The 27941-nt window shown below is 55.6% G+C and overlaps 2 protein-coding genes across 5 annotated transcripts; both read right to left on the bottom strand.

The window, feature by feature from the left end:
• Positions 1-273: 273 nt before the first annotated feature.
• On the bottom strand, positions 274-14725 carry RASGRP2 (RAS guanyl releasing protein 2). Of its 4 annotated transcripts, none has more exons than XM_033119242.1 (17): positions 14590-14725; positions 11936-12083; positions 11206-11308; positions 10674-10736; positions 10219-10350; positions 9382-9532; positions 9029-9202; positions 8769-8885; positions 7446-7727; positions 6569-6646; positions 6234-6356; positions 5809-5924; positions 2546-2687; positions 2268-2304; positions 1533-1709; positions 627-690; positions 274-470 (listed from the first exon to the last, which is right to left on the bottom strand). In XM_033119242.1, the coding sequence occupies exons 2-16, from the start codon at positions 12006-12008 to the stop codon at positions 632-634; spliced, it is 1827 nt and encodes a 608-aa protein (XP_032975133.1). In that variant the 5' UTR covers positions 12009-12083; positions 14590-14725; the 3' UTR covers positions 274-470; positions 627-631. The 4 variants fall into 4 exon arrangements, with proteins under 4 accessions (XP_032975133.1, XP_032975132.1, XP_032975134.1 ...); XM_033119241.1 differs by lacking the exon at positions 14590-14725 and adding an exon at positions 13873-14009; XM_033119243.1 differs by lacking the exon at positions 14590-14725 and adding an exon at positions 13433-13456.
• Positions 14726-15500: 775 nt separating this feature from the next.
• On the bottom strand, positions 15501-26890 carry PYGM (glycogen phosphorylase, muscle associated). The gene is made up of 20 exons (XM_033119240.1): positions 26553-26890; positions 25412-25513; positions 25239-25317; positions 25045-25148; positions 24555-24686; positions 22730-22841; positions 22561-22643; positions 22018-22161; positions 21592-21684; positions 21210-21356; positions 20913-21076; positions 20516-20630; positions 19902-20003; positions 19448-19595; positions 19081-19139; positions 18811-18952; positions 18165-18372; positions 16308-16442; positions 16034-16100; positions 15501-15916 (listed from the first exon to the last, which is right to left on the bottom strand). Exons 1-20 carry the CDS (start codon positions 26793-26795, stop codon positions 15767-15769), a joined length of 2529 nt encoding a protein of 842 aa, XP_032975131.1. The 5' UTR covers positions 26796-26890; the 3' UTR covers positions 15501-15766.
• Between the last annotated feature and the right edge of the window lie 1051 nt (positions 26891-27941).

The following is a 27941-nucleotide window of genomic DNA, read 5'->3' as shown; positions in this document are numbered from 1 at the left end:
CCACTGGGCCCAGCAATTCTGGGTGTAAAGACATGGTAGTTTCCAGTTTTAGACCCCCCAAGATTCTGGACTCGAGATTTCAGACCCTCTCCAAGGTGCTTATGTTCCAAGGTTTTCTGGTTCTAAGGTTCTATCCCCCAGGACTCTAGTCCCCACCAAGATTCCAGGGACAGATTCCAGGTCTCCCAAGACTCTCTGACTGCAAAGTTCTAGACTCCAGTCCCTGTAATTACAGCCCACTGCCCCCTCGAGGATTCTAGGCTCTGATGGTTCAGATTCATGACACGGGCCTTTTTATTCCATCTGGGAAATACAAATATTCACAAGAGTCTGTACAACCTTAGGGACACCAGCCCTAGCCCTGCCCTCAGATGCATGCCACCCTCACACCCCGCCCCCTAGCCCCAGGCTCCCTGCTCTGGTCCAGGTCTTTTCTCCAAGTCAGGCATGAGTGCTTGATCCAGTCACAACTGGGAAAAGAAAAACAGAGGTAGTGAGGAAGCTGCCCCCAAAAAGTAGGAGTCCACCTGGCCTGGGCCATTTGGACAGAGCACCCCTTTCCCTGATCCCCCAACTCTCCCACCCCTCAGCGGGGAGGTGCTGGAACAGGCTGGGGGAGGACTCACCGTCATTACAAGTGGATGTCAAACACGCCATCCTCAACCGTCTGTACCTCCTCCTCTCGGATCTCTGCACGGGGCGGGTGGCAGAACCAACTCCTGAATTCCCTTTGCCCTCAGCAACCCTTCCTCCCTCTCACAGGAGGCACTCTGCCCCATCCCAGAAGCAGACCCATCCACCAAAAATCAATTTCATTGGATTACCAAACGGCCCGATTTTTGAGGCTTTTTCTAGGTTTTCGTTTTGCTGCAGCTTTTTCACAGCCACAGATTTGTCAGTGCAGTTTGCTTAAATGTCAATTTTGTGTGTGTTTCATATTTTAGACCCCAGCACTTCTGGAAGGCTCGATGCAAATGGTTTTATCTTTTCTATTTTTGAGAACTTATGCCAGTCCAAACGGTTGTGGTCAACTGCCTTAGACCCCAGTTTAACATAGTTGTTTAGACTGCTCTCAGCAAAATAATCATTTGAGGAATTGTCATTCAGCAAACTGGCGTAAAACCACCAAAGACCCCAAGAAAGCTGCCAGGAGATTTGGGGAGCAAGGAACTTTTCTCAGAACAGCCTCCAGAAGAGCCAAAAAGGAAAGCAAATGACTCACATAACTCCCTCTCCAATCCATTGTCAATCCCCCTAACAAAATAAAAGTCTGACTGGAATCTTGAAGTCTCTTTCATTTTTACTTTTCTTTATATATTAAAGGTTCTCTTCTCCTCAGCCTCTGTGGGTCAAGGGGTCCCTGGCCACCTTCTGGCACCCTTACCTGTCTAACCCCTCTTCATATCCCCACCAAAATAAGAGAATTACAAACTCTGAAATGGTTTCCATCTGGATAAGACTTTGCCACAATGACCCTGCTTCCCTTGCCCCCCTCCCTCCACAGGCCAATACAAAATGAGACCCCCTCTTACCTGGAGGCCGGGAGCCTCGCCTGCCTGGGCGGGGCAGAGAGAAGCTGAAGGCTCGATGGTGGGTGTGTGTGGGTGAGGGTGAGGGAGCAGTCCCCTCCAGACTCACACTCTGGGCCCTGCGCCGGCACTCAACTGACAGACGATCCTTGCACTGCTTGTGGCAGTTCACACCACAGGCTGGAGGAGGCAGATGGGGAACCCAGCCAGGGCCACTGGTCAGAACAACCTCCCTCCCATTCTCCAGGCCTGCCCCTCTCTCCAGCTTCCTTTGCTCCTGAGCAGCTGCCCCACCAAAACAAGAGTCTCCTTCCAAAATGCTCTCCTCATCCTATTTGCCAGTCTATGCCCTTTCCAAAGTTCTTCATTCCTGGGCAGCTGCCTTGCCAAAATTAAAGCCCTCTGCAAGGCTACCCACTTCACATATAATCATCATGCCTCTCTGGCTCCAAGGTACATCACTCCTTTGCAATCACCCCACCAAAATAAGAGTTCCCACCCAGATAGTAACTCTTCCAAAAAAAACCTCAGCCCACAAATATATGGTGATGGAAGGAGAACTGACTCTGGGCAGTGAACTCATAATGTGAAATATAGATGACGTATTACAGAATTGTACACCTGAAATCTATGTAACTTTACTAACAATTGTCACCCCAATAAACTTTAATGAAAATAAAATATAAAATAAAATAAAATTAATAAACTCAGTCCAGTAGCCCTGCCTTTCCATCTCACCTCGGCATTTGAGGCCCTGCTTGTAGATGCCCAGGATCTGAAATAGAGGAGGGGCTGTGCTGGCGGGGAGGGATTTAGAGGTGATGATTCTACTTCTTCCTTTCAAGGGCAGGGACTGGGACTGACCTTCTCTGGGGCCCCCCAGGGTTATGTGCAGAACAGCAAGAGAGGCAGGCGGAATTAATGGCTGAGAAGGCTCTGGCAGGGGCGGGACCAAAAGGGAGGGCTGGGCGGGGTGGGGGTGGGACTGGAGGGGTGTGGCTTGGGCGGGGGCTCACCAGGGCCTTGCAGTGGCGGCAGGCAACCGGGCGCAAGGAGCTGCTCTCCTGGAAGTTGTGTACGAAGCCCATGCGGCCGCCCAGCATGGAGCTGGAGCGCAGGAAGTAGGAGACCATCTCCTCCCTGCTGATGCAGCCATCCCTGTCAGGGTAGGGGGAGCACCTAAGTTTGGGCCCTCCCCACCAACAACCAGCCTAACACATCCCACTGTAAAAACCCGCTGACAAATAAAGGGTCCTCACCACACTCCTGATTTTGGACCCCTGGTGCAGGGAGGAGAAAGAACACTAGACTTGGAGCCAGACAGATACAGTGGTTGCTACTAACTAGTTGTGTGTCTTGGGCAAGTGTCTTCCCCTGGGTTTCCTCCGCGGAAAAATGGAGTTGTAATTCCTGCCCTGCCCACTTCACAGAGTTGGTGTGTAAACTAAAAGGGCTGTGATTATCTTTCCCCCGGGATTATGAGTTCTGTTTCCCAAAGTGAGCTCTGCGGAACACCAGCTGGGAGTCCTGAGAATTCAGAGATAGGTCTCTGCTGACTTGTGGGCCAGGTAAGATTGGGGAAAGCTGCACTCGCCTCACTCTTGCATAATGCTGCCAGAAAGACGCCTGTAATCAGTGTTTGCCACCTTATCCAGGGCTCTACACACAGAATCCTTTTTTCACCTATTCCCATATTATAGGCAAAGAGTGAGCACGAGCTCTGGAGATAAACCTCAATTCAAATGCGGGTGGCACTACTGCCTGGCTGCGTGACCTCTGGCTGCTTAAACTCCCTGCGCCTCAGCTCCCTCCTCTGTAAGTGGGGATAATGGTAATCCCTACACCGCAGGCGGGCTTGTGAGGATTAAATGAGATAGTACACGTGGAGCATTTGCAACAGTATCTGTGTAGCTAATAGGTCCTGGGCTACCGAAAGCTATTTCTGTCAGGGCTGGTCCTTGCTGCAAATTCCCACGCATTTTATCTGGGTCTCCAGGATGTGATCCAGTGTGATCCTTCAAATCAACGGGGCATTGGGACAACTGGCCAGTTTGAGAAGAATACAGTCTGGATTCCTACGTCATACTGTGCATGAAAACGAAATTCCCACTGAATTGAAAACACCAATGTGAAAAACAAAACTTATTATCGAAGTATCTGAAAAGGTATAAGAGAATAGGGGCAAGGGCCTTTTTACATGTAACACAAATCCGAGAAGCCATAAAGGAAAAGACTGACATACTGAGAACACACATTTTTTAAAAAATTTTATATGGGAAAAGACAACATAAATGACAGACTGGGAGAAAATATTTGCAAACATATTCAACAGCAAAGGGTTAATATCCATTAACAGAGATTCTAAAAATCAATGAGAAAAAGACCAACAAACCCAGGGGAATAATGGACAAAGACCATGAACAGGCAATTAACAGAAGAAATATAAGTGGCCAATAAACATATGAAAAGATATCCTACCCCACAAGGATTAAAAAAATGCGAATTTCACCAAGACACCATTTGCCAATTAGGCTGGCAAAATTGTAAAGCTTATTATAGCATCCATTGTTGGCAAGGAAGTTGGGAAATGGGCACTCGTTTGCTGCTGATGGGGGTGCAAGCTGGCACAACCTTGCCTGAGGTCACTTTGGCAGTCTCTCTCCTAATTTAGAATGTGCCCATCGTTTGATCCAATTATCCCACTTCTAGGAATTTCTCCTACAGAAACAGTGGCCTGAGCGCATCGCTACAAAGACGTTCACAGCAGCCTGGTATGTATTAATAGCAAAAAACTGGGAACAGTCTACGTGTCCACCAGCAGGAGAACGGTGAGGTAAATGGCCCAGCCACACCGTGGAATATTCTGCAGCTGGTCTAAAGAACGAGGTAGTTCTGCAGAAATCGGCATGCACGGATGTCTATGATAAAGGTTTCAGTGAAAAACAAAAGCAAAAAAAGCAAGGTGTGCAGTTCCACCAAGACGGGACAAAAACAACAACAACAACAACAACAACAACAATTGAGAACCCTTCTGCTATAAATACCTGGGCGCTGGTTAACCTCTATCAATAATTGCATTACATGCATGGGGGAGTTAGCAAGAAAGAAATGAAAACCCCCAAGTTCCAGGAACAAGAGGGAGCTGCAAGCTGAGGCAGTTAGTTGGGGCTGGACACTGCAGCTGCCCCGGGAGGGGTTGCTGGTCTCTCTCCTGGTGAGCCAGGGGCTGGGTTCTGATACCCAACGAGTGGCCAGGCACAAGGCCTGGGGCCTGCAGGTGGTGGGGAGTTAAGGCTGGGACTCCTGCATGAAGCTGGGGCCTCAAAAGTCTCCAAGAGCTTCATCTTCATGGAAAGTGCAGCCTGGAAAAAAAATTCCCCCACCAACCCAAGGAGATAACTTGGAACTCTGTGTCAACTCTGGGTGGGAAAACAAAGCAACTACAATAAACACCACGGGCAGAGCTGCATGTACACTATAATCCTGTTTGTTTATGACACAGACACAGGCAAACAAAATCAATATTAAATTTGCACATACATGAAAAAAAAAGACTGGAAGGATACACGTACTGCCAAACCAGGAATATTGCTAGTGGGGTCACTGATGGTCACCTCTACCGAGCAGAAAGGAGGAAGGGAAATTTCCACTTCTTGCTTTATATACTTTGTTCACTACAAATCTAGTTTACTACCTGGATTTTTTTTTACCCATAGAATTTTGCAATATGGAAAAAAGCCCAGGTTTTGAAAATATGTATTAACATTAAAAAATAAGTCACCCTGAGATGGACTGTCAATTTTGATTGGAATTTTGTCTGTTCAGCAAAACGGGTATGAACATGGTTGCACATTTAACCTACTTCAGAGAACCAGCTGTTTGTCCAAATTGTCAGCTTGTGAATTGTTGATAAGCAAGTGGTGCTGCTAATTGCAGGCCTTTCTTATCTACTCATTAAAACAGGCTACCCAGGAGTTCAACTTGCCCACACTTTTTGCCAGCTGTGAACTCCACAAATAAAATGGCATTTGTGTAGCAACAGTCCCCAGGCCACAGTCTTTGTAAGATGCAGGTGGAGCTCCCATCTGTCTGAACGAGTGAGGTAACCCTGGGCCAGCCGGCAGCCTCCCCCCACCAAATAAGAGCCCCTCCCCACACTGGCGTCTTCCTCTGCTGAGATCATTCGGTCCAATGGCCCCTGACCTTGCACAGCAGGAAGCTGAAACCCAAGGGGAAGTGAGCCTGCTTTCCCTCTCCCCCAGCCCCCAGGCCTCCTCACTGGTTCTGGTCGAGGTCCCCAAAGGCGCTGAGGTAAGGGAAGTTCCCACGGATGATCTGGAACTCTTCCTGTGAGATGTGGCCATCCCCATCGACGTCAAAGTTCCGGAACACAGACTGGGGGACAGAGAGGTACACACAGGGGCAGGAGAATAGGGGCCCATCAGGCCCATTCTGCCCATACTCCCAGTCCCTGTTATGAGGGGTGTCTCGGATATGGGCGGCCGTCCCTCTCCCCGACCACCTCCCTTTTCCACACTCCCACCCCAAACCCACCCATGCCTTCGGGAGACTGAGTGCTGGCCGTTGAACATGGCACTGGTCATGGCTCCCAAGGTGGTGCCCTGGCAAAACCAGCCCGGATTGACCACTAAAGACCTGTGCCCTGCCCCTCAAGCTCCACAGCTGGCCACCATAGAATCTCACCTCCACCATTTTCTCGATGTGTTCCACCAGGAGTGCTTGATCCAGCTTTGGTTTGGCAGCTGAGGTCCACTCCTCCAGCACTGGGGCCCGGGGAGGTGGGGTGCAGCTTGTGGGGCTGGTTGGCTGTGGGAATGGTCAGGCCTGAGCGAGGGCCAGAGGCGAGGGAGCCCAGGGCCCAGGGAAGCAGAGAGGGGAAGCCCTGGGGATAAGGGAACCTGCACAACAAGTAGCCCCTAAGAGCTCCTCCTGCCCTCACATCCCAGGCTTCTCAGGTGGGGCAGAGGTCGGGGAGGAAGAGGATGGGCAGGGTGAGGAAGCAGGGTTCCCTCCCTCACCGAGGACTTGGAGCGCGGTTCTCTCTGAAGGGACAGCTGGTAGAGCTCATCCTCCGTCTGATATTGATCCAGCGACACCTGCAACACACAGGTCTGATCACACCCACTGGCCCCTGCTGCTCTCAGGAGCCCGCTGCTCTCAGGAGCCCACTGCCCAGAGCTTAAGGTCACAATGGCCACCTAGAGGCCACAGTGCAGCCCCAAGTCCAGTCCAGAAGCTAGACTCGGGACAAAGGCCAGCTTAGAACACACCCCAGCAACCACACACCAGCCTAGCACAGACCAGAACCCCGGCTTGGCCTTAAACCTTGAGCATAATGCACTGCCAAGATCTTAGCCAAGAATCTATGTCAGAACACAGCCAAGAGCTCTGAAATTCACCCCAACCTAAACCCCAATCCGGCAACCAGAACCAGCTCAGACTGCAATCCTGATCCCAGTCCAGAGCTTAGAGACAGCTAAGAATTCACTGCAAACCCAAAACCTAAGCCTCGGCCCCAAGTCTAGAACCTAGTCCAGATCTAGACTACAACGCAACTCTGACCCTAGACCTCAAAACCGAGTCCCAAGCCAAGCCCAGAACCTCAGAGCTCAGGACCTGAGGGTGAAAAAGCTCCCCTACACTCAGAATCCAGAGCTTGGCCCCAAACCTTGAACACAACCCACAGCTAGGAACTCAACTCAGGGCCCAGACCCAGGCTCAAGCCCACCACAGCCCCGTCGGGAGCATAGAACCCAACTCAAAGTTCTTGCCGAACTCTGGAGCCAGGATGGATCTCAGTCTCTTGACCAGAACCGAGCAGCCGAGGCCCAGCCGGCAGCCTTGTGTAACCCCAGGACCAGGTGTGGCTGTCCACTGTGGTACCTGGCCCCTCACCGTGAGCAGGCTCAGCAGGTCAGGGTTGGCCTGCACAGGTGGCCGAAGGCTGGTCACCATGGCTAGCTCCTCCAGGATGCTAAAGAGCTGCTTCATCTTGGCGCCATTAAGTCGGGTCCGGGCAGGGTCCAGCCAGTCAGGTAACGCCAGCTGCAGGGCCACCAGGTCCTTGAGGTGCACACCCAAGATAGGGAAGCGGAAGCCCACACAGGCTGCCAACCGGCGCCGGTAGTTGCCATAGTTGCCAGTGGCCGTCACTAATTCTGTCAGGCCTTCCCAGAGCTGGGGGACAAACGGCAGAAGGTCACACACACACACATCACTGACTCAACCATCCTTCCCCCTCAGCCCTGGAAATGTGGGAGAGGATGAAGATCAGAATCAGGGATGGGTGAAAGGTCAAAATCCTTCCTCACTGTCCCCCAACACTGACTCCCTTAGCCCCTGGGGGTCAGAGTTCATAGGTCATGAGTTCAAGGGAACACCCACTGCCAAACACCACACCTCTACACCAGGTCTGGCCCAGATTATCATCATTTAACGGGAGAAGAAACTGAGGCTCAGGGAGGCAAAGCAGCACAGGAAAATGATCTAGAAAAATGTTCTTAGATATGTCGTTCCTAACAGCCCACAGTGGAAAACCCCAAATGTTCCAAAGTACAGTAGATACATAAATTGGAGAGGGCTTACAATAAAATATTATATGGTAATGGAAATGAACGATTGTCCACATAACAGAATGCAAGAATGAAAGAAGCTATGTGTAAGTAACAGATACAACATGATTCTGTTCCTAGAAAGTTCAAACACAGGCAACAAGAAACCCATTGTTTTGGGATGCGTGCATAGGTGGTAAAGCTATAAAGAAAAGCAAGGTCTTCATTATTACGAAAGTCATGACATTGGTTACCTCTAATGGGAAGGGAGTTATGCTCTAAAGTTCTGGGAGCTTCAGGGGCTGGCAATGTTCTATTTCTTGACCTGGGTGGTGGTTACACAGGCGTTTTCTTTATAATTTTTCTTTAAACCATACATATATTTTATATACTTTTCTATATGTATGTCTCCCATATGTTAAACAAAATAAAAGGAGGAGAAAGCACAAGCTTTGGAGTCAGGCAGACCTGTGAGCCCCCCGCTCTGCCACTTTCGTGTGGAACCTGGGAAAAGCATTGAATCCCTCCGAGCCTCAGTTTCCTCATCTGTCAAATAAGGGCAGGAGTGCCCAGCGCTCACTGCTGGGAGTTTCCAGTGAGGCCAGACCTGGGAAGGCTGGCCCCGAGGCTTGCTAAGGCTGCTCTCCAGAACCCCAGTGCCAGGCACCTTGATAGTCTCGGGGCTGACGTGGCTATGGGTCTCCTTGAGGCGGGAGATAGAGCTGTGGCTCAGGCCCCCGACCACCGCCATCAGCGTGTTGAAGTTCTGCAGCTGCAGCAGCTTCTGGGAGACAAAGGGAGAGGGGGAGGCGGGGTCACTGAGTGGGCTCAGAATTTGGCCCAGCTTTTCTGGAGAGGAGGCAGTTGGTCCATGGAAAGGGGGGACTCGGCCAGACGGACAACTGGGGGCAGAGGAGGGGCAGGTACCTCTGCCACGTGGACGAAGTGTGTTATGACTAGGGCCCGCTGTGGGGCTGTGGGTTTGCTGAGAATCATGAGCTGCACCCACTGCGATACACTGTTGAAGAGGGAGATGAATCGCTCCAGGACAGGATTGTCCACGGTGCAGCCGTGAGTCACGAAACTGTGATAGTCCTGGAACTGGAGGTGAGAGTGGAGTCAGCCCCCTGCAGGCCCCTCTCCTCCCCAGGGCCACTCCTCACCCTCCAGCTGTCCTTTGGTGGTTACACTGAAACCACCCACCCACCCCAGGGACCCGGCCCCTCCTAGAACCTCCTCCCCAACCCAAACTCTACCAGACCAAAGGCCTCGGGCCGCACCAGGATTTTGCAGAATGAGCGATACTCCAGGTAGGTGAGATGTTCCGCCAGCTCCATTGGCTCCAGGTGGTCGAACAACAGGGACATCTTGCGCTTTTTCTGTGCCATGGGGTTCCGCTGGGTCACCTGCCGTTTCCACTTGTACGTAGGGCTGGGGGAGCAGGGGCAGTAAGCCCTTTGCTGGAAAAGCCCCACACTCACGCAGACACACCACGCAAGCTGCCTGAGGACCTCCACGAGGTCCCAGTCCCAGAACTCCTGCCATCTGCCCTCGTCATGTACTCCACACATGATCATGGAAGACGTACTCTGTGCCAGGCGCTAGGGGTACACAGATGAGCAAGACAGGGTTCCTTCCCCCAACCAGCTCACACGCTACTGACAGAGACAGACACAGAAACGAACAATCACCAAACCATGTGGCGTGTGTACAGGTCTTTGCACAAAGTGCCACGGGGGAACAGAGGAAGGAACAAATTCTACCCTGGAAGGGCCGGGACCTCAGAGCCCACAGACACTCCACACCCACACCCGAGCGGAGTGTGACAACAGAGGGACAAGGGGAACAACACGAGCAGATAAGTGGACCCGTGTAGCTGCAGGATGAGGGGCGTGGATGGGCTGGGCTGTGGAAGAGGAGACCACGCTGGCCCAAGAGTGTGAGAGGCCTTAATTCCCAGCTGAGACATTTTGAAGGTGACAGAGAACCACAGAAGACTTTTAAGCAACAGGGTGACATGACTCTCACTCATTCAACAAACATCTACTAAGCGCAGACGGTGTAGGATGCTGAGTGCCTCACCCCCCGCCCCCGCCCCCCGAGTTCCCCCCACACACACGCTCTCGATGTCGATGAGGCTGCTGTGCCTGCGGTTCCCTTCTTGGTCCAGCAGCGCCTTCAGCTCCTTGATCTGCTCAGCCAGCTCATGGTTCAAGTCAAACTCCGCCGGGAACGCTGAGATCCAGTACCTGGAGGAGGCTGGGAGTCACCCCGGCAGCCCTTCCCCCACCATCTCCTGGGGTTGTAGTTCCCCATAAAAGGGGGAAAGAGCCTCAAACCATGGTTCCCTGTCTCCTAGCTCTGTCCTCCCCCACCCCCATTAGGCAGACCCGAAAACCCAAGGAGGGGCTGGCCTGTGACAGCACACCCACCACGGGCAGAGCCTGGGGCAAAGCCACCTGACCACCTGACCAACTCCCAGAACCAGGTCTTTCCACTCCTTCAGGCCAGTGTGAAGCCTGAGAGAAGGGGAACGAGGAGGGAGGAGACAGCGCACCGGAGGAACACTCACCTGACCAGGTGGCATGTTTTCACCTGCAGCGAACTGGAGTTGTCCTTCCGAGATTGTTGGTAGGTGACGGAGAGTTAAGGAAAACCAAAATGCAGCCTAATTCTATACAGTGAGGCAGGGATGGGGTTCTAGGAGAAATGCTGGGGTCGGTCTAGGGCAAAGGCAGAGCTGAAGCTCTGGAAGGGGGTAAAGGAAAGGGTGAGGGGTGAGCTTTGGGAGGGCGTGTGAGTGGGAAGGGGGCTGGGTTCTGGGGGCTGCTGAGAGCAGCCGGGCCTTGGTTCTGGGAGGGAGGCAAGAAGTGGACTGAGCTGGGAGTAGGGACGGACCCTAGACAATAGGGAGGGAGAGGGCAAGGCCTAGGTTGGGGAGAGAGCCGGGTGGAGGATGAGTTTCCAGTGGAGGAAAAGGGTGGAGCCTAGGGCAGGAGGGGCCCACGCTCTAGGAGTGAAGCCCATTCTCGGCCTGGGCTGGGCAGCCGGGCTCGCTCTGGAACTAGGACTGAAGGGCCCCTGGCAAAGCCCGCAAAGGATATATGTGGAGCAGCTTTGCCGCCAGCTGAGAGGAAGGGATGTACCAGGGGTGCATCATAAGGAACATGCGCACCAGCTGCGGGTCCCGCACCTTTCCCGAGTCATCTAACTCCGAGGGGTCAAAGACAAGTCCGTTGACCCTTCGTCGCGCAGCCGTGGTCCCGAAACCCTACCCCGCTGCCCACCTCCTGCTTTCCCAGGACTCCCGAACCAGGAGGCGGATTAGAAAGATGAGGTAGGGTGGGAGAGAAATAAGGCAGGATGGGAGGATCTGGAGGAGGGGACCGTCTGAGTCGGGCCCATGGTCCGGAGGGGAACCAGCTGGGGCGGAAGGAGCCTGGGTTCCCCGGGGTCAAGAATCCAGAGGTCATTTCCTGAGTGCCTGGGGGAAGGAGCACCCCTTCACCAGATAAGCTGCCCCGCATCAGCCGGAAACAGCTCCCAGGCCGGAGACAGAGAGTTCCTCCGGATTCCCCGGGGGAACAGATAATGCTCCTCTTGTGTCAGAGTCTGGGGACCCTGTCCCTGCCTTCAACGCCGGCATACCAGGGAAGAGAAACATTTTATCTGAAGCATGGGGATCTCTCTACGATGAAGAGGAGGCTTTCACTAAAGAGGATGCAGGATGCGGAGCTGGGTGGGTCCAGACCTGAGGCCTGCCCTGGGAGGCGGGGACCCGGGTTCAGGCTCCAGGCTGGGCTCAGACTGGGTCTGTACTCCCGTGCCACTCACCGAAGGCTTCGATGCAGCCGCGGAGCAGCTCTTCCACTGTACAGCCCTTGTCCAGGTCTAGGGTGCCCGCCATAGCTGTCGGCGCGGGTAGGCTGGGTCAAACTGCACTCGGGGAGACACCCACGAGGCTCTGACCGAACCCCTGTCCCTGGAGAAGCAGAGTAAGAGTCTACGGAGGCGCTGGCCAGGGGAGCGGCTGACGGGCTGGAAAGGGGCGGGACGGGCACGCCCCCTACTGGGCAGGGGCGGAGTCGTCGACCGCGGCCACTCCCGGGGTTAAACGGTCTGGCCCGGGATGGTGCAACCCACCAGTTGGGAAACCGACCCGCCGAGAGGCTTCCGGCCCACCCTCGGAGTCGCGGGAGGGCTGAGGGACTCCCCGGGGATGGGGACGAGCCAGGACTCCGGGGGCTAGTTGGTGCCCCAGCCACCCGTAGACCCTCTTCTCCTCGAGCCCTCTTCCCAGAGGCACCTGCAGCACCCAGCAGCTCGGCTCGACGCCCCTCCCGCTTTCCTCCCTCCACAGCCTCCCTTCCCCCGCAGGGTTATTTTGGGAACCCAGAGCCTGAGGGGACCTCGGAGGAATTTCTCTCTGGGATGGGAGGGGGCAGGAACCCAGGCGTCCCGCCCGCTTTGCCCCCTCCCGGGAAGGGGAGGCGGGGCTGTGGCCGCCCCCAGAGGCCTGCCCCTGGGGAGGAGGGCTGGAGTGGAGAGGAACATTCCTGGGGCGGGGGTGGGGGTGGGGTGGGGGGAGCCCGCGGCAGCCGGGAGGCGTCAGCGGGAAGGCTGAGCCTGGGAACCGCGCGCTCCCTAGCCACCTCCTCCGTGAAGGCCCCAGGGGTCCCGGCTCAGCCCTTCCGCAGGCCATCTTCCTCCCCAGCCCGTCCTGTCCCAGGCTCCCATTCTGCACAGTCGAACTGTGAACGCACAAACAGGGGGACCACATTTGGGCACACAGAGTGGGGTGCCCAGAAGGGGGCGCCATTGCCGTAGGGGCTGGAGAGTGCCTATATGACTCCACCAGCAACTCCAGCGCGGGATCCTATGCACCAATGCAGGGACAGACGCTCATTCCATACCCAAGGCCAAGGGACCATAATTGGGTGCAAGATGCCCAGACTCAGACAGACCCAGTACTCAAGCATTCGCCTCTCATCCTCCGTGTCACACACAATGGCACCCACACCCTGCGCACACCTGCGCAAAGGAACCCTCGGGCACACACACCTAGCTCTCTACCCCATAATGCAAACCCATTGATGGGGCCAGCTCCCGGACCCTCTGCTCACTCCCGCCAAGCCAGCCTGGAATTCCTTGGCCACCGCAGCGCTGACATCTGCAAACGTGTGCACACACGCCAGACAGTGCACCTACACGCATGTACACTCCCACACATGCACACACCCTCGTGGGTGCGCACACATGCCCATCCCACCACCACCCCTTCATCCGCGGTCTAGGGCCAGCCCGGCGGCAAAGAGTCCTAACACCCCTTACCCCCGCCGCTGGCAGTGCCTTTGCACCACGGAGAGGTACCCCGCCCCTACACATACTCCTCCCGGCTAGGGAGTGGGGGCGAGGGCTTCTCCACGGAGTTCTCTGGCGGACTTTTCCTAGGAACCAACCAGAGCCATCCCCTGCTGACTCTGCCGCTTCCTTGTTGTGTGACCTTGAGAGTCACTTGGCCTCTAGGAGCCTCAATTTTCTCATCTGTCAAATGGGAGATCCGTGGGGGAAGGTCCCCTGAGACCCAGCTGGCAAGGGCCAAGTGCACCGAGATGTCGCCGCCTCCACCGCGCCTCAGCTCTCTGCAGTTCTCTCCTACCCCCGACCCGGGCTGCAGACTCCCCACCCACCAACCCACTCGCCGCCCTGGGTGGCTCCTAGGACCCAGGCCCTCCTCTGCGCAGCGCCCCGTACGCGCTCCCTCCACTTACTCTTGGGACCCGCGGCAAGGAGCCCGCACCCGGCCGGCCGGCGCCACCTCCGTGCGCTCTTGCCCGCAGGCCTCGCTGCGGCTGCGGCTCCCGCCCGCTCTCCGCGCTGCGGCCCCGCTCCCCGCCGCCCCGCCCCCGCGCCGCGGCCGCCCCCTCCCCTCCCCGCCCCTGCGCGGGGCTCCGCACCGCGGGCTGCGCCAACCCCCACCCGGGCTCCCTCTCGCCCCGCAAGCGGCGGTCCCTGCGGCAGCTTAACCCCTCCCCTGCCGCGCCGCCGGAAGGCCAGGGCCGCGGGCGGGGGGCTGCGCCACTGGCTACGCCGAGAATGGGCGAGCGGAGGTCTGGCCCCGCGGGACGTGGAGGGGGGAACTAAACCAAGGGCCCTTTCCTGCCACCCCAGACGGCCCTGTGCCCCCCGCCCTGCCTGGTGTTGGGCAGAGGAAGCCGGGAGGGGCAGGAAGCGGACTGCGGTGGGGAAGGGGCGCCCCGCCCAGCCCCCGGCCCGGGTTCCTGTTTTCGAGAAAAACCGTTCCCACGGGGCTACCCCGGCGCAGGGCCGGGGCGTCTTCCTGCGGGCAGCGGGGGGCAAAGGCTTAGTGGAGATCAGGGCCATGGAGGCAGAGGGTCCTGTGATAAGTGTGGGGGAGGGGCTAGAGCAAGATGGGAGCATTTTGGGGAGAGGGGCCTGTGGGAAGGGAGGAATGAAAACGCCGCTACCTGGAGACGAGACCTGGATGTCTGGGATGTGGGGAGAGCTCCAGCTCACACAGGCGGGACTGGGGCCCCGGAAGCCTGGCTCCCCAAGGGACCAGATGGAAAGGGACAGCTGCAAACTGCGGGTGGGTTCTCTGCAGCTTGGAAACTGGAGGCCTGGATGCCTGGGTCCCTGCTAGGGAGGAACTTGGGAGGAGCAGCCGGAGGCGGTGGGGGTCCCCACAAGCTGGGCCTAAGGGAGCCAGTAACCGTTTCCGGCCTTTGGGTTCAAACACAGTCACTGTGAAACCACCCACCCCAAACCTGCCTTCCGAGGCTTGCCCCTCCCTGCCTCGGGGCTGGGGAGGCAGGACCTCTCCCACACTTCAATCTTGGTAATGCGAGGCCTAGAAACAGGCCCTTTCTGGTCCCCCGTTTCCCAAAATGAGGCCACGGCCACATTGGCCTAGCTTAGACCACCTATGAAGGTCCCCGGCCCTAACACTCCCCAGACTTTGGACGAAGCAGAGCCACCTGCTTAGAGACCCCTAAACGCCGCAGTGGGGAGGGGCTAGGGGCGGAGTCAAGAAAGCGCCAACCATCCACAGGGCCCGCCCCCTCCTGATCCCGCCCCCGACAGTGGATCCTCGGTAGTCCCGGAGGCCTCGGTCCAAGTCCCGGCTCCCAGCTCCTGTGGGTCCCACCCCGGCGGACGCCCCGCCCCCGGCCAGCCTGGCAGGCCGCTGACCTAGTATGGACACAGCACTGGGAAGAGAGGCGTGGAGGGTGACGCCGGTAAGGGGGCTGAGAGTCCAGGGCCCCGCCCCTACGGGCCGCTCCCTACTACCGAGGGGACGCACCTGCTGCGGGTGGGGCTAAGGCAGCTGCGGTTGCGCTGGCCCAGAGCTAAAAATATTTCCCAACAGAAAGAGGCGTTAAGGGTGCTACCAAGGAGAATCAATTTATTGGCGAGGGGCGCAGTTGATCAGACCCATAAGTAGGAGGGGACAGGAAGCCCGAGGACAGGATGGGAGCGGTGTCCTCAGTCACTCTGGACACTGGGACCTCAAGGCTGGGGGGGAAATGAGGGTTTCAGGAAAAGGCTTAAAGATCTAACTCCAGTATCCCACTCTCTGGATGAGGAACCGGGGCTAAGCGATTGCAAACAGACTCGGGCTGTTTTGCGGTCTGGTCTGGAGGCTCACATCGTCTCATCAGGGGCTGGCAGACGCTGGCGGGTGGGCTCCACGCCCCAGATCTCCCGGGCATACTGCGCAATGGTGCGGTCGCTGGAGAACTTGCCGGAGGTGGCTATGTTCCGGATCACCATCCGCGTCCACTCTCTCGGGTTCTACAGACCAAAAGGGAGCTCTGGACTCACTCTGCCAGTGGGAACCCCCACCTTCTTCCTCATCCCAGCCAGAGCCACCAAAGCCCTGCCAGCCCCCGCCGGCCCAGGACCCTTTACCTTGTACAGGGCACTGACTTTTTCCTGGCATTTAATATAGTCTTCATAATCTGCAAAGACTTTAAACCTGGAGGGGAATGGAAAGGCAGGAAGCTCCATCAGGGGAAGGGCCAAGCCTATCCTTTCCCAGTGGACTTCTGGGGGCCTGGAGAGTGATGCTGCTTCCAAGGGAGCCAGTCCCAACTGCCCAGGACCCCTTTCCAGCCGCCCCACTGTGCCAAGCCCTGTTCAGCCCAGCAGCCCCAGCTGCACCAGCCCTGGGCAGCCAGCTCACCGGTCATGGTGCATGAGCATGTGGACAATGTCCTTGAATAGGTCGGGCTGTTTAGGGGAAAAGAAGCCACTGCTCAGCTGCTCGATGATCTGCCGAAGCTCAGGAATTCGGTCATAGTACTCCTGGGCGTTGTACCTGCAGGGAAGAGCTGTGGTCAGTGCCCAGAAAGGGAATCCTGGCTCCTCCTCCAGAAAAAGTCCTGGAAGTCCTAAGCCGCAGGGTCAGCCTGCATCAGCCCTCCCCACAGCTGCCATTGGAGTTCCTTCTCTGGAGGCTCTCTCCCTTCTCTGCTCGGCTTTTTATCCCCATTAGATGGATGAGGAAACTGAGGCCTGGAGAGGGCAGATAAGAAGTGTCAAAGCCAAGGCCCAAACCAACATGCCACTCCCACATGCCACTGTCTCCTAACTAGTGTGTTTCGTCCGTGAGTGGCTTTCTCCTCCACTATCCCAAGTTCAATCCTGGCCTCACCTTCGGGCTCCAGGAGGAGCCAACAGGTGTATCCTCAGGAATGTCCTTAAACTCAGACTGGGCTTGTAGCTGTGCTTGACACAAGCTTTCCTCCAGTGTTCCACTTTCCAAGGCAGCACAATCCATCCCTCAGCCACCCGGGTTCAAAACCGCCCCCAAGGCCAGTCTCATCTCTTTCCTTCCCTCCCCTCTTCCAACCAGAAACCAAGGCTACTTCCTCAACAATGTCCTTATTCCCTATCCCCAGCACTGGCCTGCTGCAGCATTATGGTGTCACCCCCCACACTGGTCCCCCACCTGCACTTTGTCTCCTCTAGTCCAGTCTCCATCCTACAGCCAAAATTGTTCTTCTGGAACCTAGTGCTGAACATGTTAGACCTTGCTCAAAACATTTCACGTCTCCCTCCTGTCCAAAAGACCAAGTCTGAACTTTCTAGTCAAGCCTCACAGGAGAAAGTCTTTCAATAATTAATGCCAGTTCTCATAAACTGTTGGTGGGGGTGTAAACTAGTACCAACTTCCTGGAAAGCAATTTGGCAATATATGGATCAAGAGCCTTAAGAACTCATACTGTTTGTCTCAGAAATAGTCCCTTCCAATAATTATCTTAAGGAAATAACAAGAGATGTGGACAGAGATGTAAAAGTTGATCATTACAGTAATATTTATGCTAATAGGAGAAATCAACCTCCTTGTCTAACCATATGGAGCTGGTTAAATAAGTTATAGGGTGTCCATAGGGTAGAACACTATACAAACATTTGAAATATTTTTGAAGACTAATGACATGAAAAATGCCTCTCCAATGTTAAATAAGATATCAGGATTCAAAATTGTACACATATTACTCCGAACTTTACTATCCACATGTACATATATATATGTAAACATATGTAGAAAAAAAGAATTGTCCCCTTTCAGTCTCGATAATGAAATATGGATGACAGTTATTTTATTCTCTGTGGTTTTGTATTTTTCCAATTAATGAGCATTACTGCTTTTATGATAAGAGAAATCATGATTTAAAATAAATGTTTAAGAATAGAGTGCCAGAAAAATGTCTCCTCATAATGCCAGAATTTTTGCCATGGCTGCCAGGGAGCTAAGAATTTAATTTTACTTCCAATTCCAGAAATAATATTATCTCTTAGGATTGATATAATATTCTCTTCCTCTTCCCTCAGTTCTGTGTTACTTCTTTCTTTCCCCATTTTATTAACCTTATTCCTCAAGAGTTTTCCAGAATCCCCATGGCATAACTATGGCCTTGTATCGCCTGGACCAGCCTTCCTAGGCACGCCTCTTGCTCCAAGCCCTACCCTCCAGCGACCACACCTTGGTGTGTCCTGCCCACAGACTGAACTTTGGAGCCCTTCCCCCCCATACCCTGTTTGGTCAAGCCTGTCCACGTCATCCACCCGCATGCCGAAGATAAAGAAGTTCTCCTCTCCTGCCTCTTCTGCCATCTCCACGTTGGCCCCGTCCATGGTGCCAATAGTCAGAGCTCCATTGAGCATAAACTTCATGTTGCCAGTGCCTGAGGCCTCAGTGCCCGCAGTGGAGATCTGCTCAGAGAGGTCAGCGGCCGGGATCACTACGGGGTGGCAGCAGAGGGACAAGTTTAGCGCTGGGAAGAGTCCCACCCAAGCTGGGGACTCTGGAGTTAGGCTGGCCCAAGGCATAGCCAGCTTCAGAGTCCCCTCCACCCCAACCCTCCAGTCTTCACCAAATGAGTCTCTCCCTCACCCCACCCCCACCTCTTGCTGATTCTTGAACAGCTGGGGTCTAACGCAGACTCCCCCGACCCTGCTCTATTGTGTGATTTGACGGACACCAACAAGGCCCATCTCCCCTGTAATTTCACCCATCCAGCCAGAAACTCCACCATTCCAGGGACAGCCTGGTGGCTTAAGCATCGCGCTCTCAAGATTCTTCTTTAAAGTGCAAGTACCCCAGGAAGAGGTGACTAACACCTCTTTCGGGCACTGAACTAATCAGAGCCTCTCTACTGTCCCCACTGGCAGCACCCCACCTTTCTCAGCCAGCGAGACTCGGTAGTTCTCCAGGAAGATCACGCGGAGTCGGTCTCCCACCACCGGGTCATGGTTGACCACATCCCCAATGGCCGTGATGAGTTTGATGATCATCTTGGCCATGTGGTACCCAGGGGCAGCCTATGGGGGCAGGGTCTGCAGTCAGCTCCATGGCCCGGCCCCCTACTCCCATCCTGCAACCCAGCCAAGGCTGACCTCAACCCAGATATCAAAGGACCAGAGCAACGGTCTGTGGCCCAGCCTCTCACCTTCCCCCCAATCATCACAGTCCGAGGCACGACAAACTTATTGGGTTCCTTCTTGATGCCTGTGGAGAAAGAGAAGGATGAAGGGAGCTGGGTTTTCTCTCCGGGCAGTAGCTCCTGACCGTACCATCCAGCCAGAGCCCAGGAGGGGAGACAATAGGTCTGACTTGGGTGATCACTTGCTATGTGACCTCAGATCTGTCCGTTCCCCCTCTCTGAGCCTCAGTTTGCCTATCTGTGAAATGGGGATAATTCCATGTCCCAAGAGTTGTCCTGAGGACAATGGAGGTGTTGACCAGGAGGCATGCAATATGCTGCGAGGTGCACGGTGGGAAGAACCAGGAGACAGAGGGGAGTCCCTGCCACTCACGGTTGTACAGGGTGATGATATGGAGGCAGTTGAGGAGCTGGCGTTTGTACTCATGAATCCGCTTCACCTGGACGTCGAAGAGTGAGTTGGGATTGATACGCACTTTGTATTCCTTCTCTAGATACGCAGAGAACTTCAACTTGTTTTCCTGAAGGCAGGGAAGAGGGGAGAGCTCACCAACAGGCCTCAGCCTCAGGAAATCCTACAGTCTCATTTCTTTCCCAGGAAGGTAGAGTACAGAGGGCTCATATGCCGTATTTATCCACTCCTGCATCAGGGCAGACATTGCTAATCAATGTCAGCACCTTTCCAGTGAAGTCTGCTGCTTTCCCACCATGGACTCCACACAACTTCTACCAGTGGACTGAAGTTGCAGGAGAGATGAGCTCTATCGGCCATTGCTGACCCAGACTCCAGGCCTGGCACAGGGGTCCCAGGTTAGGGTGCTCCTCACCTGCTTCACTTTGGCCACATCCCGAATAAAGCTTTCGTCATCTACGTAGGAGAGCAATTTGCGCAGCTGGTCCAGGTCTGAGATGTAGTCTTCCCCGATGCGCTGTGGGAAGAAGCTCTCAGGCCCATGCCCCTCTCTGTCCTCCCTCACAGAGGAGTCCCTTTCCAAGTCAGTCAAACCCCGTTCACTGCAGACAGCTCCTCCTTCTCCAGCTCTGGAAATGTCCATCTTCCTCCCCTCCCGACCTTGAGCTGACCCCGGGAGACCTACTTCCTGGCCTTTTCCTCATACAGGCAATGACCTCGAGCCCTGCTCCCAATCTCTGTCCCCTGCCAGTCTCACTTTAGATGTGACCTATTGATGACATCCTCCATTAGACTGTGAACTCCACCAAGTTGACCTTCCTAGGCAGAGGCTCAATTAGCTCATAGGACATCCTCATGCAAATAGAAAAATGGTTCCCTTCCTCCTGCATGCAAGGCTTGGGGAACAAAGTATAGCAAGGATTTCAGCCCTCACTGGGCACCCTACAGTGAACCAGCCACACAACCATACCCAGCGGATCCCTGCAGTGACCCATGTTGACCCCTACTGGCCAAACAGTGACCTCTTACCTCAGCAATGACCTCTGCCAGCCCAGGGTTACACATAACCAGCCAGCGCCGAGGTGTAATGCCGTTGGTCTTATTCTGGAACTTATGAGGCTCCAGCTCGTAGAAGTCCTTGAAGCTGCAGGATAGAGTTTTGGGGGTCACCACTCACCCCTGTAGGATGAAGGCCTCTTTCTGGAGGTCCCTATCTTGGTTTCTTGATGAAAGGGGCCTGGGGGTGAGGGGTGATGCTGGTATAACGGGTGTCATCTGGGGACTGGACTGGACATCAAGGCTCCGGTGCTTGTTAAAGTGATGCCACCTGAGGAAGTGGTCAGCGGTGCGGAGCAGTGAGGGGACGGGCCTACATGTGACAGAGGTTTGGAGTGGGCGGGGCCCAGCGGGAGGGGCGGGGTCTCACATGGTCTTCTTGAGGATCTCCGAGTGGATGCGAGCGACGCCATTGACAGCGTGCGACCCGGCGATGCATAGGTGGGCCATGTTGATGCGCTTCACAGCACCTTCCTCCACAAGGGACATGCGCCGCAGCCGGTCTATGTCCCCTGGGAACGCGGCTGCCACCCGCTGTGCCGGGAGAGCCGAGAGCTAGGACAAGGACGCAGGAAGCCGGTCCCCAGCCCCATGCCCTCAGAGCTCTGCCCAGAGCCCTCCGCACTAGCGTCTCAGGCCCCACGCTGCCCACGCCTCCTCCGCTCACGTTAAGGAAGCGCTGGTTGATCTCATATATGATCTGGAGGTGCCGCGGCAGCAGCGTCTCCAAGAGGTGCACAGGCCAGCGCTCCAGGGCCTCCGGCAGCACCGTGTGGTTGGTGTAGGCACAGGTCTTCACCGTCACGTCCCATGCCTGGCAGAGGAAAAGGGGTCAGGACCCCGGGCCCAAGCCCTATAGCTCTCCACACACACTCAGCAGCCAGGAGCAAAGGCCCTGCCTTTGCGGTGCCAAGTCCTAGGAGACGCGCCCTCTGGGCCTCCTCTGTCTGCTAAGTGGGGCGTCCACGCACATCTTTCCACTCCCCAGACTGGGAAGGGAACCCTGAGGCGGAGCGAGTCAGGCGGGGTAGAGGGGTCCTGGAGCCCACCTTGTCCCAATCCAGCCGCTCCAGGTCAACCAGAATCCTCATCAGCTCGGGGATGGCCAAGGAGGGGTGCGTGTCATTGAGCTGGATGGCCACCTGTTGTGGGGGCAGGCAGGCAGAGAATCAGTCTGGGCTCCAAACCAAGGCCATGGTTACTGTCCTTTGCTCCTTCAGAGTCCCCTCCAAGGGCCTGGCATGGTTGTAGGGCTGAGCTGGCGATGGAGGCTCTTATGGGGGCAGCTGTGGGGCACTGGCAAGAGGGAAGCCCAGGTCTTGTTGAGGATCCGGAGCAGGTCACCCTCACACCCCCACCCCGCTGTCAGCCTCCACTTCCCCATCTATAAAATGTGCGGGCAGGCTGAGGATGGAAGGGAAAGTGTGGCACATATCACAGCAGGCAGAGAGGGCAGCCTCCCTGAGGCCTGGTACCTTATCTGGGAAAGCATCAAAGCTGGTGCGCACAGGGTCCCGGCAGCCAAACTTGGAGGACTTGAAGCGGCGGATGATGTCCTGGAGAGTAGCAGCCACTACAAAGTACTCTTGCTTCAGCCGAAGCTCCTTCCCCTCGAAGAACTGGGGACAATGTAAGGTAGGGCGGAGTCAAGGTGGTGGGCGTGGTCTAACATGACTGTGGGTGTGGCCAGGAGAGACTCCAGCCACCCCAAGCCCCTCGAGTCCTCAACTGCCCCCATCTCCCACCAAGAAGTAGTGATTGGGATAGTGTCAGGAGAGGGGCATATACACACCAGGAGTATTGTGGGCATCCCCAGGGAACAGCTTCTCCAGGGTCCCCACCCTACCCTGCTGCCCCAGGACTCAGGCATCCTCCTACTTAACAAGGGGGACGAACAGGACACACAGGGGACAGCAATACACCCTGGGTGTGACTAGCACACCAGAGAATGTCCCTCCCCTCTCCTGCCTTCTCCCATGCACACAGGCTTCCTGCCCCAAGCCCCGGGGGTGACATACATTGTCGTTGGGGTACAGGACACGAGAGATGTTCTCCGCCAGGTTGCGGTCTAGCACAGCCTGGATGTAGCCACCAACATTGACTGAGGAACAGAAGTAGGGACAGGGTCAGGCTTGGCCTGAGCACGGCTTGGAGTGGGAGGGGCGGCTAACGACAGGCTGAACTCACAATCCTTGAGGTTGAAGTCGTTGGGGGCCTTGGCAGACCACAGGCGCATGGTGTTGACGAAGTTGTTGCGGTACCCAGGCACGGGAGTGTCGTAAGGCAGAGCCAGAACCACCTGCAGGGGCAGCGGGAATGGTGTAAGGAGCGGACATCTGCCGTGCCTGAGTTGTGGGGCCCCGAGAGCTGGAACTCCAGGCTTTGCCCTGCACTCCACCAACACCCAACCCCAGGGTCTAGGCCCAGTTCTGAGCTACCACAAGCAAACACCTCAGCCTCTCTTGGACCTCATCCATGCAGAGAGGACACCCCCATTGTGACAACATGGATGGACTTAGAGGGTATTATGCTAAGCGAAATAAGTCAGGCAGAGAAAGACAAATACCATATGATCTCACTTATATGTGGAATCTAAAAAACAAACAAAATAGAAACAGAATCATAGATACAGAGAACAAACTAATGGTTACTAGATCGGAGGGGGTTGGGGGGCTCAGTGAAAAAGGTGAAGGGATTGAGAAATACAAATTGGTAATTACAAAATAGTCACGTGGATATAACGTACAGCATAGGGAATATAGTCAATAATGTTGCAACAAATACGTATAGTGCCAAGTGGGTACTAGACTAATGGGGGGATCACCGCATAAATTACATAAATGTCTAACCACTATGCTGTACACCTCAAACTAATATAAAGTAATACTGAATGTCAACTATAACTAAAAAAAAAAAAAAAAAAAAGAGGACACCTCCAGTGTCTCCCATACCTCCAGCCCGCCCCCCACTTGCTGGGCTGTCGTGAGGATTACGGGAGGCGTCAATGACAAGCCCAGCGCCCCTGTTGGTGGCTACTCTGCAGTGATGCGGTGAGTGGCCCGCCTGGCCTGAGCACAACCTTGAGAACATTCTGGACTCATAAAAGGGCTGGGGGATCCCAGGGCCTGGGTAGAGGGGTCACAGAGGTCAAGTCCATCCAAGGGGCTTATGCCTGGTTGACCACAGGGCTAATTAGCAGTGACTACTGCTGGCCCCACCTTCCACAATTAGCAAACATCAATGATTGCTGCCAATAACTTCTTGCTACCACTGGGCCGGAGGCATATCCACTCCTCCCTCCCCAACACTAAGTAGCCCCAGTTGGAGCCAAGTGGAAGCTGCAGCTCGGAGAGGGGAGGGTCTGGCCCAAGAACCGACAGCTAGGCGGGCAGCCAGAGTCTCTGTTGGACCTTAGTGTGGATGACAGCAGAACAAATGCCCAATTCTGAAAGCCTAGAGGTTTCTGTGCAGCCATCTGGAGGCTGACGACCTGCAGCTACAGCAAGAGGACTGACTGAGCTAGGATTTGGACACCTAGATTGGCTTTAGGGCTCAGTCAGACTTGCTATGTGACCTTGAACAAGTCAATCCTCCTCTCCAGGCTTTGATTTTCTCCCCTCTCCCCTTTCTGGGCTGTTGCTTTGCTTCCTGTCAAGCCTCCAGTTCAGATGTGTGGGGAAGTCAAGTCACTATGATTATTCTTTGATGAATCTTGTGGGGTGAAGAGGAACCAGGTCAGGGGAGGGGAAACTGGTGGAGCAGGGCAGCCTCTCTCCTCCTCCCAGTCTCTGCACTTGGCCTGGCTCCCTTCTGATCCTGTCTCCTGGCTCCCGCTGTGTGACCTCAAGTAAGTCACTTAACCTCTCTGATCCTTGGTGTCCTCAATTGTAAAATAGCATTGGGTCCAGTAGCCTCCAGGCTTTTTCCCTGTATCTCCCTGTTTCCTCTAGATGCCTCCTCCTCTCCTCTCCCCTGGCTGGGTCCTCCTGGCATTCCCTGGCTTTGTCTTCACCTGTGTATCCACCCACTTGACCCCCTCGCTGGTGTGCTCCACTCGGCCGTAGAAGTGCACAGGCAACGTGAACTCAGGTCGGGCCTTCTCCCAGGCGTTGCCATAGCGAAGCCAGTCATCAGCCTCCTCCATCTGATCCCAAGGCAGGTCAGGGAAGAAAGGAAGGAAGCATTAGACCCAGACTCACACCAGCATGGGTGGCAGGGAGGGCAGGAGCAGTGTCCCTGGTGTGTCCTATACAGGGTGTAAATTAAAGGCTCTGGGGTGGGCCCCTGGTCTGGTGGGGTATCTGGTGGGACATGGTATGTGTATGTGAGTTCAAGAGGTTCCACAGGTATGAACCACCTGTTCCAGGAGTGACCAGCTGATTTGGGGGCCAGCAGAAAGGGGCAAGGATGCTTTTCATCACGGCTGGAGCTGGTTCTGGGTCTATCCAGAGATGGATGAGCAAATGAGGGTCCCCACAAAATCAGGGCCCAAGGCTGCTCACCTGCCAGCCCCCGCAGATCTTCTGGTTAAAAATTCCAAACTCATAGCGGATCCCGTAGCCATAGGCAGCCAGGCCCAGTGTTGCCATGGAGTCCAGAAAGCAGGCTAGGGGTGGGCAGGAGGGTGGGTGTCAGAGACCCAGCACAAAAGAACCCTCTTCTGCCCACCCTGTTCCCTGCCACCCTGTCTACTTACCTGCCAGCCGGCCCAGTCCCCCATTACCCAGCCCCGCGTCTTCCTCTATTTCCTCCAGCTCCTCCATGTCCAGGCCCAGCTAGAGGGGTCAGAGGATGGCAGCAGTCAGGGTCAAGGGCCAGCAGGCGAATCCCCCAATCCCTAAGGTTTGCCCCACCCCACCTTCCTCACACCTGGTAGACAGCCTCATCACAGGCATTCTCCAAGGCCAGGTTCACCATGGTGTTTTGCAGCGTCCGGCCCATGTAGAACTCGAGAGACAGGTAGTAGATCCTCTGCCAGAGAGACAGATGGCCAGAGGGAGGGCATCAGCGCTGCCAACCAGCACTCAGCTGGGCCCAGCTGGGCCTACACCTCTCACACCTTCTGCCCCACTCCAAGTTATCCAGCATCCCAGCTCTGTCTCCATTTTCTTTCTCTCCATCCCAAGCTTTGGGACCAACAGGTAAGGTTCTGGTCCCAGCATTTCCTCTGACTTTGGACAAATCACTTTTCTTCTCTGAGCCTGCTTCCTTATCTGGAAAACGGGGCTAGCCATATCTACATCAGGCATTGAGGTGCTTGGGCGAAGTGGGAACCCTTCCCATCGCACACAAGCCTTCCAACAGCCCAGCAGGGAGTCAGGACATAGATAAGTACCTCCAAGGACTCCCTGAAAGGGGAAGGCCAAACTCAGAAAAAAAGTCATTTGCTCAAGGTCATGCAATGACTCACAGCGAGAGTCAGCCACCTCCTGTCTTTGCAGTGCCCAGCTCCCCTTGGCCCTCATGCCTCAGCCCCAAGAAGGGGATGGAGAGGCGCCAGGACCCAGGATGTGGATGGGGCCTGGTCTCCTGGTTTCCTGGGTCCCCTCCCTGCCCCACCCATCTGCCCCTCCCCCACCCTGCCCAGGAGTGTCAGATTGCTGACATTTACTGATGACCCCAAAAGACACTTGATCCCACTGCCCCAGTGGAGCACCACCCGCTGCCCAGACACACCACACACATGTTCAGTGACGCGTTCTTCCACTTCTAGTCTAACCCACAAGTCTTCCTGCCCACCAGCAGCCCCTCCACGCTGAGTGGGAGCTGGGCCTTTGCAACCAGCCCTTCTGACCTGAGCCCCCCGATCTGCTTCTCTCCCCAGTCTCTTCCCCCTGGGTTGCCCCTGCATCCATTGCACCTAGCACCCCTAGATCCCCCAACCTCAGAAACCTGGAGTGACCCTTTATTTTGCTGCAGAAAACCCTGACCCTGGGAAGGGGCCGCCACTTGGTTAAGAACTCCCAGCTCCCTGGCAGGGCCCCCCCGCCCAGGGTATCCCAAGCAGCACCTTGGGGTCCTTCTCATAGTAGTACTGTTGCGTGCGGATCCAGCGGCCCACGAGGTGGTCACGGACAGTGTGGGCCAGTGCAAAGTAGTAGTCTCGCGGGGTGGCCACATTGCGGTCCTTTACGAGTGTAAAATGTAGGTGCCGGTTGAAGTTCTTCTTCAGGTCGGTCACATTCTCCACGCCGGCCAGGCCACGCACGCTGATTTGCTTCCTCTTCTCCTGGTCTGACAGGGGCCGAGACATGGCTGCGGGAGGGCGGGCCGGACTGACTGGTGGCTGGGCAGACAGACGGCCTGAGCGGTGCCTCCAGCTAGGGAGTGAAGATCCCCAGGCGCCTGGTGATTTAAAGCCCGGCTCTGGGCAGCATGCTCCGCCTCCCCCCTCCGTGGGAGGGTCTTGGCCTGACAGCTGAGAGCTATTTTAGGGGTGAGAGGAGAAGAGGGGAGAGGGCTGGGGAGTACAGGCCGAGCTCCATACAGGGCCTGGCCAAGCCCAGCCTGGCTCATTCACAGCCCTGTGCTGACCCATTTCCTCCAGGACTCACACAGTGGGGTCTTCTGTTTTCTGTCCCCGTCCCTGCCTTCTGCAGGATCAGAGACAGATGCAGCGGGGGGAGGAGAGTTGGTTTGATGGGGGTGTAAAGGGGGCAGATGTCAGGAGGCCCAGCCTTCATCAGAGCAGCTTGGTTGCTTTAGACATTTGCTCAGAGACTGCGAATCACAGGATGGGTGACTTCTGGTCAAGCTTCCATAGTGGCCCTACACTGGGGCGCTGTCATTAGCTGGACTCTACTGGGGAGGCCACATGTTGTGGCGAGAGGGGACAGGACCCCCCCGTAGGCTGAAGGGCTGAGAGTTGAGAGTCAGTGTGCCCCAAACAGAAGAGGTGCAACTAGCAGAGGACACTGGGCGTCTGAGAGAAGGGGGACCAGGACCCTGAGTCCCAGAGGGTGACATGGGATATGTCACCTGAGGCAGAGCAAGTGCCCCCACCCCACCCCCTACTAAAGCCGAGTAACTCTGAGCTCCCCCTGTTGCTGTCCCTCAAGGAGCTCTGAAGTGACCTTTCGAGAGGGATGGTCAGATTACAGGCCAACTTTGGCTCGGGGCGACAGCCTGGAGCAGGTGCCCCTGGGAACTGTAGTCCTGTGGGCCCACAGGGGCCGCAGAAACTGAAGCATCCCCACCCATAATATTGGCCAATGGTACTAGGTCTTCCTGTGATGCAGCTGCCAGGTGATTGTGGAGGCCTTCTCCCACTCACTCCTCCACCTGGGGCCACCAACTAGACAGGGACTTAGTGGGTCAGGGTTCACCGCTATGACATCACCTGTAAAATGGGAGACCCTGCACCCCAGGAAATTTACACCGTTCATCTTTATGGCCTGGC

The sequence above is a fragment of the Rhinolophus ferrumequinum genome, chromosome 11, assembly GCF_004115265.2.
Source record: "Rhinolophus ferrumequinum isolate MPI-CBG mRhiFer1 chromosome 11, mRhiFer1_v1.p, whole genome shotgun sequence".
Taxonomy (NCBI): domain Eukaryota; kingdom Metazoa; phylum Chordata; class Mammalia; order Chiroptera; family Rhinolophidae; genus Rhinolophus; species Rhinolophus ferrumequinum.
This window is presented reverse-complemented; position numbering and strand designations above follow the sequence as displayed.